Source organism: Budorcas taxicolor, chromosome 12 (assembly GCF_023091745.1).
Source record: "Budorcas taxicolor isolate Tak-1 chromosome 12, Takin1.1, whole genome shotgun sequence".
Classification (NCBI taxonomy): domain Eukaryota; kingdom Metazoa; phylum Chordata; class Mammalia; order Artiodactyla; family Bovidae; genus Budorcas; species Budorcas taxicolor.
In genome coordinates this window covers 71,269,882-71,285,385 of record NC_068921.1, presented here as the reverse complement: position 1 = coordinate 71,285,385, position 15,504 = coordinate 71,269,882, and the positions used below count along the sequence as shown (strand labels likewise).

The following is a 15,504-nucleotide window of genomic DNA, read 5'->3' as shown; positions in this document are numbered from 1 at the left end:
ATCTATAAAATCAATAATTGTAGTTCAAACAAGAGTTTATAGAAATTACATGTAAGAAAAGTAACTTTAGTTGACATATCTTTGCAGCCACCTTCTACTTTAAGATAAGTTCTAATTTATATATTACAGATGGGCCATTTGCTGCACGTAGACAGGCCCTAGTACATGTATACACAGTTTATGTGTTTGTGTACAGGCTGACCTGGGCAATATTGCAGGTTCACTTATAGATGACTGCAATTAACTAAGTATCACAATAAAGCAAGTCACATGACATTTCTGGTTTCACCATGCATATAAAAATCATGCTTATGCAACGTTATAATCTGTTATATGTGCAATTGCATTATGTCTTAAAAGAGCAGTGAACATGTTTTAATTTTAAAATAGTTTATTTCTTAAAAATGCTAACCATTATCTGAGCTCTCAAAAAAAATTGTAGTAGTAACACCAAAGATCACTGATCACAAGTCATAACAAATATAATAATTATGAAAAAGTTTGAAATATTGAATTATCAAAATGCAACAAAGAGACATAAAATGAGCAAATGCTGCAGGAAAAGTGGTGCTGATGGATGTGCTTGACTCAGGGTTGCCATAAATGTTCAATTTGCAAAAAAAATAAAAAGCATTATCTGTGAAGCACAGTAAAACCAGGTATGCCTGTATTTCTGGGTGTTCTCATGTGTAGATCAAAACACATCAGAACACAGACAAGGACTGTATCTGTGAGAATGTCTGTGAGCTCCAAACTCCAGTGAGGAGAGTAAGAAATAAACAACTCAAAGAATATCCAGCTTTAGCTATTTCTACCATTCAGTCAGCTAAACTATAGTCTGGAAGTTTTTCCCAGGTCACCAAAGGCTTTTACCAGTTGCTTATGGAAAGTATTACCAATATCAGTAGTTTTACATTCCTAATACCAAAGACACTTGAAGATAGTCTAATTTTAGCTGCTTTGCAGCTGCCCCTTTGTTTTTTCCAAATAGGCCAAGGCTGGTTTCTGACAAATGCACTAACTTATCAAGACATTTGTAGCTGGTCTCTTTTCATACATCAAGCTCAATACCCAGTGCCCCACACAAAAAGCCCCTTCCTCTGACTCCTCCACTTTAATCTCATTACTTCTTTCCTGGGCTCAAGGGCCCATCTTACTTCTGGATTTTCCTGAGTCCAGCATAGTGCCAAGTCCTGAAGATTCAACTTCTGCAATGTGTCATGGCTCACTTTCTCATTTTAAGGCCCAAAGTCATCACCTAGTGACAGACTATATCAAGTTTTAAAAAACAAAGCAAATCTTTTTCTTAATCATAATCAGTGCAAATGAATCTGAAAAGCAAATACATGCTAGTCATCATCATAGACTCTATTAAAATCATCCCTAATATCTTTTTTTCTGGCTTTGTATATGTGTATGTTAAAGATACAAGCTCATTAAAACAAAGTGGTATTAATATGAACATACTATTACAACCAACTGTTTTCAATAGGTATTTCATAAAAAATAATTATTTTAATGGCCATATAATATTATAGTACTTACGATCATTTATTTATCAAACCCCCTCTTGGTGGACATTTAGGCAGTCTCTAATATTTTGCTATTATAAATAACTGTGTTAAATATCCTTAAAGTAAAATCTTTACAAGCAATCTTCATTATTCCCTTCAGATAAATTCTTAGATGTGAAATTGCTGAGAAATAGGTATGGAAATTTTAAAGGATATTCTTCAGTACAGCCAAATTACCCTCCAGAAGTACCATACCAATTTCTGTTCCCACTCGTTTCCCAGCGCATCACAAACCTGAGTCTTATAGCTTCGTTTCAATCAGCACCAGTTTGTTTTAAAAAAAAGGGAAATCACTTTCCCAGGACGTCCTGTTGGAGGCACAACAGCTCCTGTCTCCCTGCCTCCCGCATCTGCCCACTCGGTTCCATATGCACTCACTTCTCAGGTTAAACTCCTGTAGGCCATCTCTGTGCATGTCACTCTACCCTAAGACACCTCTTCTACAAAACCATCCCCACTAAGCTCTCCATCCTTCATCTTCACAAGTCAGATTCCTTGGGGTCATTCAGTAGTTTTGAGGGCTGAACATGAAAATATCTTATACACCCGGGAGTTCATTTCCCCGAACGCTCTGAAGGTGCCTAGTTCTTCATTCACTGAATTAGAGCATCATGCCTTTGTTTAAGCTGATCTCATCTCCCAGAAGGACTTCCATATGCATTTCCACCTGCTGATACCCTATCACACATCACTAAGTCTGTCTAACATACATCACTAAGTCTGTCTCACATGGCTAATTCTTTGAAAATGCTCTACTTGTCTTCTCATGTAGACTTCTCCCAACCCTATATCTTTTTCTAAACTTCTATAACATCATGACCACCTTCTATCTTACAAAGCTAACAGAGTCATTTTCTTGCCTATCAAAATCTAACTGTGTGCATTGTCAACAGGATCTGTATTGGATTTTGTCTTATGTTATTTGTATCATCTGTGGTGTCCTTTGTAAAAGAGGTTTTCACAGGGGGCTGAAATTTTTAATTGAGGGTGGAGAAATGTATGAAAGATCTATTATTATATTCTCTAGGTATATGAAAAGCTGAACAGAGAGACAGATACAGTAGATAGATCCCACAGCTATAAATATAATTGCATATGGCCAACCCTTCATTTTCACAGCACATACAAAATTTTACACAGTGTAAGTGGTTAAGGTCATTTTACATCCTATGAAAATGACAACTATCTTTGTCTAAGCATTCACTGTTTGCTGGTCTCCATGCTGGTTGTTACACAGGTTTTTATCTTGTTTAAGGTATACAACTATCCTAGAGGTAAGGTCCTATCACCTCCATTTTGCAAAAGAAAAGATTGAGGCTTATAAGGTGAATTAGTCTGCCTGAAATAACAGAGCCCATTAGTTGCAGCATGGGGCTCAAATCCACATCTGCCAGACCCTTTTCCATCTGCTATGGTCTCCTTATCACCTGGATGGCCTGAAGCCTTATGTCCTTCTCTCTGAATAGATGAGAGAAAGTGGGTAGAGTTGTAGTTGCAGGCCTAATATAGGGATGCTACAGCCAGAGAGTTAAAGTATAACATCGATATGGGTGGGTGGGACAAGAGCTGACATCATTGAATAAAGATGGTACCTGAGGTCAGGTGGGCCAGCTGTCAGTAGGAACAAACAGCACCCACAATTGGGCTTGGAGAGAAACCTGCAGTTAAGTGGGGTACATGGTACCTGGGGAACAGGCCAAACAGACCTTGTGTCCTGCTTGGGGCAGCAGGACTCATTTCTGATACCATCAGGTGGTGAAAGAGGCACATATGCTCAGTCACAACAGGGGTATAGATGATTCATGAGCTCCACTTCAAATTGTCAAAGGACATTTCTTGGAAACCATAGATGATCACTCATCAAAAACTACTCATGGGAAAGAAAGGACTTTACTGGGAGGTCTTGTTCAAATGCGATGCTGAGTCAAGAGGTCTGGGTGAGCCTGAGACTCTGTATTTCTAAGAAGCTCCCAGGAGATGCGGGTGCTGGCTTGTACCACAGTCCAAGTCACAAGGAATTAGGAAACCCCCTAGGTAAGGTGGCAGTCTAGGAGTGAGGAGAGGGGTTGCTGAGAAAATAATATGTAAACAAAGATAAAAGGTAGGAAAATAATATTTTGGCACACTATAGTGAGGTCTAAGTGTCTGTAAAAATGAATTATCTAGGAAATAGCTTTAAGCAAAGAAACAAACAAAAAACAACCAAACTCAATCTACCTCCAGAGATGGAAAATGCTTTAAAATGGCCCAGGACTCTCCAAAATGATCAAATCAACCACCGAATCTTCTAAATAAAAAATACACCCCAGAATCCAACCAGGAAACTTAGGGTACTATTTACCTTTTGAAACTGAAAGAAATTGTTTGTCTCTCAGCCGTGTCCAACTTTTTGTGACCTCATGGACTGTAGCCCATCAGACTCCTCTGCCTATGGAATTCTCCAGGCAAGAATACTGGACTGGGTTACCATTCCCTTCTCCAGGGTATCTGCCCAAACCAGGGATCGAACCTGGGTCTCCTGCATTGCAGGCAGATTCTTACAAATGAGCCACCAGGAAAGCCTCATTTACCTTATACTGGTTCTTTATTTTTATTCACTATTTCTTCCATGAAGAAATCTGCATAGTACTTACTACACTTTCATATTGACTCTAACCTCCAGGAATCTGAACAACAGAGGAAAGAGAATAAATCCCGACTTCTGCTGGGCTGGCTCACTCCCACATCTCTCTTTTCCCCGACACCCCACAGCTACCTTTCCCAATCAAATTCCACACCAAAGCAGTGTCCTGGAGTGATGGGGACTGGGACAAGTAAGCAGGAGTGTAAACTGGGGGTTCAGAGAAGGCAATGGCAACTCACTCTGGTACCCTTGCCTGGAAAATCCCATGGACGGAGGAGCCTGGTAGGCTGCAGTCCATGGGGATGCTAAGAGTCAGACATGACTGAGCAAACTTTCACTTTTCACTTTCATGCATTGAAGAAGGAAATGGAAACCTACTCCACTGTTCTTGCCTGGAGAATCCCAGGGACAGGGGAGCCTGTCGGGCTGCTGTCTATGGGGTCGCACAGAGTCGGACATGACTGAAGTGACTTAGCAGCAGCAGCAACAAACTAGGGGTTAGCAATTGTGGAGTGAAATGGCTTCATGAACACACTCAGTTCTGTTCAGTTCAGTCACTCACTCGTGTCCAACTCTTTGCAACCCCATGAATTGCAGAATGCCAGGACTCCCTGTCCATCACCAACTCTGGAAGTTCACTCAAACTCACGTCCATCGAGTTGGTGATGCCATCCAGCCATCTCATCCTCTGTCATCCCCTTCTCCTGCCCCCAATCCCTCCCAGGATCAGAGTCTTTTCCAATGAGTCAACTCTACGCATGAGGAGCCCAAAGTATTGGAGTTTCAGCTTCAGCATCAGTCCTTGCAATGAACACACAGGACTGATCTCCTTTAGGATGGACTGGTTGGATCTCCTTGCAGTCCAAGGGACTCTCAAGAGTCATCTCCAACACCACAGTTTAAAAGCATCAATTCTTCCATGCTCAGCTTTTTTCACAGTCCAACTTTCACATCCATACATGACCACAGGAAAAACCAGAGCCTTGACTAGACGGACCTTTATTGGCAAAGTAATATCTCTGCTTTTGAATATGCTATCTAGGCTGGTTATAATTTTCCTTCCAAGAAGTAAGCATCTTTTAATTTCATGGCTGCAGTCACCATCTGCAGTGATTTTGGAGCCCAGAAAAATAAAGTCTGACATTGTTTCCACTGTTTCCCCATCTATTTCCCATGAAGTGATGGGATCAGATGCCATGATCTTCATTTTCTGAATGTTGAGCTTTAAGCCAACTTTTTCACTCTCCTGTTTCATTTTCATCAAGACACTTTTTAGTTCCTCTTCACTTTCTGACATAAGGGTGGTGTCATCTGCATATCTGAGGTTATTGATATTTCTCCCAGCAATCTTGATTCCAGCTTGTGCTTCTTCCAGCCCAGGGTTTCTCATGATGTACTCTGCATATAAGTTAAATAAGCAGGGTGACAATATGCAGCCTTGACTTACTCCTTTTCCTATTTGGAACCAGTCCCTTGTTCCATGTCCAGTTCTAATTGTTGCTTCCTGGCCTGTATACAGGTTTCTCAAGAGGCAGATGAGGTGGTCTGGTATTCCCATGTCTTTCAGAATTTTCCACAGTTAATTGTGATCCATATAGTCAAAGGCTTTGGCATAGTCAATAAAGCAGAAATAGATGTTTTTCTGGAACTCTCTTGCTTTTCCATGATCCAATGGATGTTGGCAATTTGATGTCTGGTTCCTCTGTCTTTTCTAAAACCAGCTTGAACATCAGGAAGTTCACGATTCACGTATTGCTGAAGCCTGGCTTGGAGAATTTTGAGCATTACTTTACTAGAGTGTGAGATGCGTGCAATTGTGCGGTAGCTGAGCATTCTTTGGCATTGCCTTTCTTTGGGATTGGAATGAAAAGTGACCTTTTCCAGTCCTGTGGCCACTGCTGAGTTTTCCAAATTTGCTGACATATTGAGTGCAGCACTTTCCCAGCATCATCTTCCAGGATTTGAAGTAGCTCCACTGGAATTCCATCATCTCCACTATCTTTGTTCGTAGTGATGCTTTCTAAGGCCCACTTGACTTCTCATTCCAGGATGTCTGGCTCTAGGTGAGTGATCACACCATCATGATTATCTGGGCCATGAAGCTCTTTTTTGTACAGTTTTCCTGTGTATTCTTGCCACCTTTTCTTATTATCTTCTGCTTCTGTTTATTCCATACCATTTCTGTCCTTTATTGAGCCCATCTTTGCATGAAATATTCACTTGGTATCTCTAACTTTCTTGTAGTAACCCTATGATTTGGGAAATTTAAGATGGAAGAATACAAGTCTGCTATGTTCCTAAGTTGTACTACTGAGTTTCATATAATGATAATTCATATATTTGGCTTCTGATAAAATTTAAGATTAGTACAAATTAACAGAATTTTGTACAATGGGAAATCTGGCAGACACATTGTCTACTGATAAGCAAACACTGACAAGCCTACAGTGCTATCAGGGACAGGATTTTATCAAGAGCTGAGATTAATGTCTTGCCATTAACCTCACTTAGAGTGCGGGCCTCACTTCTTTTCTGACCTACAATGATACTGGAAATAATTGGGAGCCAGCTTTTGCCATGTGACGAACTGAAGCTGCTCTCTGGGGATCATTTGGATATTGAGTTGATTATTTATTCTTTCATGTCTCAAGAGTATCAGTCATTAAATAATGGTTATAATCCACTAGATAGGTCCATGGTAGAGAGTTTTAGAGTGGTTATTCAAATATTTAACATGCTAGGTAATCAGTTGTTTACAAGCTGTCTTGTGCGTGTTTTGGTTACTGGTTGCTCACACCTGTGTTAAGTCCCACCAGCACCCTTTGTGTGCTGTGCAGAATGCTACTTTCTGTGGAAAAAAGATGATAACAAGATGCTTCCTGATCTTAAGAAGCCTCAGAGTTCTGCGAGATACAGACCCAAAATTATTAAGCCTGCCATAGATGCTACCTTTATTTAACTGTGGTAAAATTTACATAACATAAAATTTACCAGCTTAATCATTTTTTAGTGGATGATTTAGTGTTAAGCACATTCACATTGTTGTGCAACCAACTTCCAGAATATTTTTTGCCTTTAAAAACTGAAATTTTATACCCATTAAACTACAACTCCCCATTGCTCCTCCCGCATCCCTGGAGACCATCATCCTACTTCCTGTCTTCATGAATTTGATCACTGTAGGAACCTCATATAAATAGAATCATACAGTATTCATATATGGCTTGTTTCATATATCATGTCCTCAGGGTTCATCCATGGGTCAGAATTTTCTTCCTCTTTTAAGGCTGAATAATATCTCATTTTAAGGATATAATACATTTTGTTTATCCACTCACTTTCAACTTGAACATTTCAGCTGCTTCCAATTTTGGCAGCTGTGAACAGCTATGAACACAAATGTACCATACACACTATCTTAAAAGATTACATAGATCCTGCGGAAGCATAGCGGAGAAGGCAATGGCACCCCACTACAGTACTCTTGCCTGGAAAATCCCATGGATGCAGGAGCCTGGTGGGCTGCAGTCCATGGAGTCGCGAAGAGTTGGACACGACTGAGCGACTTCACTTTGACTTTTCACTTTCATGCACTGGAGAAGGAAATGGCAACCCACTCCAGTGTTCTTGCCTAGAGAATCCCAGGGACAGGGGAGCCTGGTGGGCTGCCATCTATGGGGTCGCAAGAGTCGGACATGACTGAAGCGACTTAGCAGCAGCAGCAGCAGCAGCGGAAGCATAGAGGGGCTCAAAGAGACAGATGCATTAAAGTCGACTGAGAAACTGAGGAGATATCCACCATCCAGATGACAGAAGGGAAGGGTCTCTGAGGGATAGTGTCAGCATGCACCCTGGAGGTGGGAGGATTCAGTGTTTTGGGGGGATCCATACATAACCTGAGTACAGGGGGTGTGTGTATGTTAGGACTCAAGGCTGGAGAGGTAGGTGGAACTTCCTATCACCTTGTCTGTTCTGGTTCATTGTCTTTTTTAAGACTCTGCCCTGGTCCCAGGCAAGGGCCTCAGCTGAGTGTGGAAGGAACATCACCAAAAGACATGGACACTGGCAGAATCCCTCTGCTGTCTCCCACATGTATCTTCCCCTGCTCCATTCAATTTGCTTTCAGCAACTTTGAGTGATTCTCTGGGCCCTGCCTCCAGCTGGGGACTCTGATTCCTCACCTCTGAGTCACGATTCTAGACTCTTCTCTGATGGTACCAAGCTAGCCATACCATCAATATTTGGAGTGGACCTAGGGTTGCACTGTGGTTCCAGAAGCAGCTTGCCCAGGCCAGTAAAGACCAGACCTGTGCTAAAGAAAAGCAGCTTGTGGGTGGGAGGTCAGGGGTATGACAGCTCAGTGTAGGTGAGTGGAGGACAAGTCTACAGAAAAGACAAAAGGACAGAGGAGGAGGCTGCAACTGAAGGGTATCAGAGAGGATGAGAATTTTCAGAAATACAAAGAATAAAGATGGGTAGGAAGGAGATATTGGAGAGTTAGGGACAGGGAGCTAGGACTGACTTCCAAGAGTCTGCAAGAGTAATCAGGTGTCATATACACAGTGGTCCCCAGGCTTTTTGGCACAAGAGACCTGTTTTGTGGAAGATGATTTTTCTACAGACTGGAGGTGGAAGGGGATGGTTTATGGATGATTCAAACACATTACATTTATTGTGCAGTTTATTTCTATTATTATCATCTCAACTCCACCTCAGATCATCAGGTATTAGATCCCAGAGGATGCAGACCCCTGACATAGAGTATCCCAGGTCAGGTTAAATTCCAGCTCAGGAGCCCAGAGTCCACTAACCACCATGAGCAGCTCAAGACACGGGGAAAGAAATACTGAGATCCCCAGTCCATGGTCAGTTTCCAGGAAAGAATCCCAACAATATCACTGATCTAATCCACATCCACAGAGAAATAGAGTCTCCCTGACACACCGACAAGGAAGCCAATAGCAGATGTTGCTAAATCTTTAGCTGGATTTTAAAGCAGCAAATGGTGTAAACAAACCTTTTCTTTTGATTCAGTGCATTCTGTCAGGTCCTTCAATACCAGAGGCCCATCTAAGGTGTGCCTGAAGTTCACATTCTCAAAGGCAAGCTCTCCTTCATGGGGCCAGTCCAATGGCGGACGATACTCGTATTCCCAAGGCGCTTCTTTCTCAAGCTCCGTATATTCAACCACCCTTTCTGATGACACCATCTGAAAGACATATGACATCATGTGGGTTAGGAATGGGAAGTCTGGTTTATGCATGTTCGGAGACTGTAAATGAGATGTTTTGCTTTTTTATCTTGATATCTGCTTTTATATGGTTAAGAATATCCCAGGTCTTATCATCTTCAAAGGACAGAAGTGGGAATCTAAGGAGGACAGTGGCTATAGGACTGGAAAAGGTCAGTTTTCATTCCAACCCCAAAGAAAGGCAATGCCAAAGAATGCTCAAACTACTGCACAATTGCATTCATCTCACACGCTAGTAAAGTAATGCTCAAAATTCTCCAAGCCAGGCTTCAGCAATACGTGAACTGTGAACTTCCTGATGATGTTCAAGCTGGTTTTAGAAAAGGCAGAGGAACCAGAGATCAAATTGCCAACATCCGCTGGATCACGGAAAAAACAAGAGAGTTCCAGAAAAACATCTATTTCTGCTTTATTCACTATGCCAAAGCCTTTGACTGTGTGGATCACAATAAACTGTGGAAAATTCTGGAAGAGATGGGAATAACAGACTACCTAAACCTGCCTCTTGAGAAACCTGTATACAGGCCAGGAAGCAACAGTTAGAACTGGACATGGAACAAGAGACTGGTTCCAAATAGGAAAAGGAGTACGTCAAGGCTGTATATTGTCACCCTGCTTATTTAACTTATATGCAGAGTACATCATGAGAAACCCTGGGCTGGAAGAAACACAAGCTGGGATCAAGATTGCTGGGAGAAATATCAATAACCTCAGATATGAAGATGACACCACCCTTGTGGCAGAAAGTGAAGAGGAACTAAAAAGCCTCTTGATGCAAGTGAAAGAGGAGAGTGAAAAAATTGGGTTAAAGCTCAACATTCAGAAAGCAAAGATCATGGCATCCAGTCCCATCACTTCGTGGGAAATAGATGGGGAAACAGTGGAAACAGTGTCAGACTTTATTTTTCTGGGCTCCAAAATCACTGCAGATGGTGACTGCAGTCATGAAATTAAAAGACGCTTACTCCTTGGAAGAAAAGTTATGACCAACCTAGATAGCATATTCAAAAGCAGAGATATTACTTTGCCAGTAAAGGTCTGTCTAGTCAAGGCTATGGTTTTTCCAGTAGTCATGTATAGATGTGAGAGTTGGACTGTGAAAAAGGCTGAGTGCTGAAGAATTGATACTTGTAAACTGTGGTGTTGGAGAAGACTCTTGCGAGTCCCCTGGACTGCAAGGAGATCCAACAAGTCCATTCTGAAGGAGATCAGCCCTGGGATTTCTTTGGAAGGAATGATGCTAAAGCTGAAACTCCAGTACTTTGGCCACCTTATGCAAAGAGTTGACTCATTGGAAAAGACTCTGATGCTGAGAGGGATTGGGGGCAGGAGGAGAAGGGGACGACAGAGGATGAGATGGCTGGATGGCATCACTGACTCTATGGAAGCAAGTCTGTGTGAACTCTGGGAGTTGGTGATAGACAGGGCGGTCTGGCGTGCTGCGATTCATGGGGTCGCAAAGAGTCGGGCACAACTGAGTGACTGAACTGAACTGAACTGAACTAGATAATATGCCATTTTCTTGTAACAGTCACGTATGGCTACTTCCTTCATCATGGTATTAAAACTAAAAGAAGTAGAAAGATGAATGGTAAGATTTTATTGATCCACTTTTCATGCCTGAATAAAAAAACAAGAGAATTTTGTCAAATAAAAGAATATTTATGGTCATTGGTCCATAATCTGTGGCTTCAGAAGGGCCATGTGTTATGGATGAGCAGAACTGAAAGATCATCAAGCCGCATTTTAATAACTAGTCAAACTTTCTACTCTGTCAGAAGATAGAAGTGCAGTGATTTTATTTTTACTATTTTCCTCCCTTTAGATGAAGGTGCAAATATTCAAGACAGGGCATAATTTACATAATAAGGCCTCCTTAACAAGCATAACTTGATACCTCTGATAGCACATTCTGAGAGGGAGTTTATCCTACCCAAAAGAAGTGACACCATCAAATTCAGGCATTCAGTACATACACGAATGAATGCTAACATGGGGGGTGGTGGTGAATACCAATTAATTAAACAACCAACTTTAAAATTTTAAATTCTACTTTTACCAAAAATGAGGAATTACCCATTAAGGAACAAAAATAAACTAGTCCTTAAGACATTAACATATCCTCCCCGGGACTCCTGGGCCTCTTTGGTACAGAGACATTTATTATTTTTGAAGACATCTTGTGATGAATATAAAACCCGATGACATGGCACACATAAGACTGAGAAAAAGATGTCTATATTTTATTTTATATTCATTTTGAGGAGGAAGAATCGAAAAAACTATTATCCACAATATAAAATAACAAGTCTAATATTTTACATAAGAACTGCTTTTATCCATTTAATAACAAGGAGACTAGAAAAGGCTAAGAACATCAAGATAAACATCACCATTTTCTCAACTTCAGCACTTTGCCTGACGCACCACTGGAATATCCACGTTAACGTGAGGGCAAGAGAAAGCATGAGGCCAAACTGCCCTGGATTCAAAGCTAAATGAAGAAGAGAAAGGGGAATAAAGTCAGTCCCAATCTCTTTAAAAAATTTATTTTATTGAAGTATAGTTAAGTTACAATGTTGCATTCATTTTTTCTGTATAGCAAAATGACTCAGTTATATGTACATTCATTTCATATATTTTTTCCATTATGGTTTATCAGAAGATATTGAATATAGTTCCCTGTGCTATATAGTAGGGCCTTGTTGCTTATCCATTCTACATATATAACAGGTTGCATCTACTAATCCCAAGTTCCCACTCCATCTCTCCCCCACCTCACCTCACTCTTGGCAACCAGAAGTCTGTTTTCTATGTCTGTGAGTCTGTTCTCTTTCATAGATAAGTTCAATTATGTCATATTTTAGATTCCACATGTAAATATTATCATATGTTTTTCTCTGCCTGACTTACTTCACTTAGTATGATAATCTCTACGTCCATCCATGCTCCTGCAAATGCATTATTTCATTCTTGTTAATAGCTGAGCAATATTCCATTGAATACAAATACCACATCTTACTCTATCCATTCATCTACTTATGAATATTTAGATAGTTTCCATGGCATGGCTATTGTGAATAGTGCTGCTGAAAACATAGGGATGGATATATCTTTTTTTTTTTTAAAGCCAATTCCATTTATTAAGGTTTGTATGACAAGATATATCTTTTTGAATTATAGTTTTCTTCTGGTATATGCCCAGGAGTGGAACTGCTGGGTCATATGACAACTCTATTTTTAGTGTTGTGAGGAACTTCCATACTGTCTTCCACATTGACTGTACCAATTTACATTCCCACCAACAGAGTGGGAGGGTTCCATTTCCTCCACATTCTCTTTAAATTTTTACTATTTTTAATCTTTTCAGTGATGGCCATTCTGACTGCTGTGGAGTGGTACCTTTTTGTAATTTTGCTTTGCATCTTTCTAATAGCAATGATAAACATCTTTTCACATGCCTCTCGGTTATCTGTATATATTCTTTGTAGAAATGTCTATTTAAGTCTTCTGTCCATTTTTAATTTTTAATTTTATTTTTATTTTTTTTAATTTTTATTTTTACTTTAATTTGCTTTACAATACTATATTGGTATTGCCATACATTGACATGAATCTGCCACAGGTGTACATGAGTTCCCAATTCTGAACACCCCTCCCACCTGCCACCCCATATCATCTCTCTGGATCATCCCCATGCACCAGCCCCAAGGATCCTGTATCCTCTATCAAACATAGACTGGTGATTCGTTTCTTATATGATAGTATACATGTTTCAATGACATTCTCCCAAATCATCCCACCCTCTCCCTCTCCCACAGAGTCCAAAAGTACGTTCTATACATCTGTGTCTCTTTTGCTGTCTCGCATACAGGGTTATCATTACCATCTTTCTAAATTCCATATATATGTGTTAGTATACTGTATTGGTGTTTTTCTTTCTGGCTTACTTCACTCTGTATAATAGGCTCCAGTTTCATCCACCTCATTAAAACGGATTCAAATGTATTCTTTTTAATGGCTGAGTAACACTCCATTGTGTATATGTACCACAGCTTTCTTATCCATTCATCTGCTGATGGATATCTAGGTTGCTTCCATGTCCTGGATATTATAAACAGTGCTGCAATGAGCATTGGGGTACATGTGTCTCTTTCAATTCTGGTTTCCTCGATGTGTATGCTCAGCAGTGGGATAGCTGGGTCATAAGGCAGTTCTGTTTGCAATTTTTAAAGGAATTTCCACACTGTTCTCCATAGTGGCTGTACTAGTTTGCAATCCCATCAACAGTGTAGGAGGGTTCCCTTTTCTGCACACCCTCTCCAGCATTTATTGCTTGTAGACTTTAGGATCACAGCCATTCTGACTGGTGTGAAATGGTACCTCATTGAGGTTTTGACTTGCATTTCTCTGATAATGCGTGATGTTGAGCATATTTTCATGTGTTTGTTAGCCATCCGTATGTCTTTGGATAAATGTCTATTTAGTACTTTGGCCCACTTTTTGATTGGGTCGTTTATTTTTTGTGGAATTGAGCTACATAAGTTGCTTGTATATTTTTGAGATTAGTTGTTTGTCAGTTGCTTCATTTGCTATTATTTTCTCCCCTTCAGAAGGCTATCTTTTCACCTTGCCTATAGTTTCCTTTGTTGTGCAGAAGCTTTTAATTTTAATTAGATCCCATTTGTTTATTTTTGCTTTTATTTCCAGTATTCTGGCAGGTGGATCATAGAGGATCCTGCTGTGATTTATGTCAGAGAGTATTTTGCCTATGTTCTCCTCTAGGAGTTTTATAGTTTCTGGTCTTATGTTTAGATCTTTAATCCATTTTGAGTTTATTTTTGTGTATGGTGTTAGAAAGTGATCTAGTTTCATTCTTTTTACAAGTGGTTGACCAGTTTTCCCAGCACCACATGTTAAAGAGATTGTCTTTAATCCATTGTATATTCTTGCCTCCTTTGTCAAAGATATGGTGTCCATATGTGTGTGGATTTATCTCTGGGCTTTCTGTTTTGTTCCATTGATCTATATTTCTGTCTTTGTGCCAGTACCATACTGTCTTGATGACTGTGGCTTTGTAGTATAGCCTGAAGTCAGGCAGGTTGATTTTTCCAGTTCCATTCTTCTTTCTCAAGATTGCTTTCACTATTCATGGTTTTTTGTATTTCCATACAAATTGTGAAATTATTTGTTCTAGCTCTGTGAAAAATACCGCTGGTAGCTTGATAGGGATTGCATTGAATCTGTAGATTGCTTTCAGTCGTGTACTCATGTTCACTATATTGATTCTTCCAATCCATGAACATGGTGTATTTCTCCATCTATTAGGGTCCTCTTTGATTTCTTTCATCAGTGTTTTATAGTTTTCTATATATAGGTCTTTAGTTTCTTTAGGTAGATATATTCCTAAGCATTTTATTCTTTTCGTTGCAATGGTGAATGGAATTGTTTCCTTAATTTCTTTTTCAACTTTCTCATTATTAGTGTATAGGAATGCAAGGGATTTCTGTGTGTTGATTTTATATCCTGCAACTTTATTATATTCATTGATTAGCTCTAGTAATTTTCTGGTGGTGTCTTTAGGGTTTTCTATGTAGAGGATCATGTCATCTGCAACCAGTGAGAGTTTTACTTCTTCTTTTCCAATTTGGATTTCTTTTATTTCTTTTTCTGCTCTGATTGCTATGGACAAAACTTCCAGAACTATGTTGAATAGTAGTGGTGAAAGTGGGCACCCTTGTCTTCTTCCTGACTTTAGGGGAAATGCTTTCAATTTTTCACCATTGAGGAAAATGTTTGCTGTGGGTTTGTCATATATAGCTTTTATTATGTTGAGGTATGTTCCTTCTATTCCTGCTTTCTGGAGAGTTTTTATCATAAATGGATGTTGATTTGTCAAAGGTCTTCTCTGCATCTATTGAGATAATCATATGGCTTTTATTTTTCAATTTGTTAATATGGTGAATTACATTGATTGATTTGTGGATATTGAAGAATCCTTGCATCCCTGGGATAAAGCCCACTTGGTCATGGTGTATGATCTTCTTAATGTGTTG

At 39.9% G+C, this 15,504-nt stretch overlaps 1 protein-coding gene across 1 annotated transcript in view; it reads right to left on the bottom strand.

Moving 5' to 3' along the window:
* The window catches only part of LOC128057592 (ATP-binding cassette sub-family C member 4-like), a 194,550-nt gene that overhangs the window by 81,837 nt on the left and 97,209 nt on the right, over positions 1-15,504 (bottom strand). The window contains 2 exon segments of the mRNA XM_052650041.1: positions 9,215-9,406; positions 11,842-11,942. Of these exon segments, the coding sequence (XP_052506001.1) occupies positions 9,215-9,406; positions 11,842-11,942 (293 nt within the window).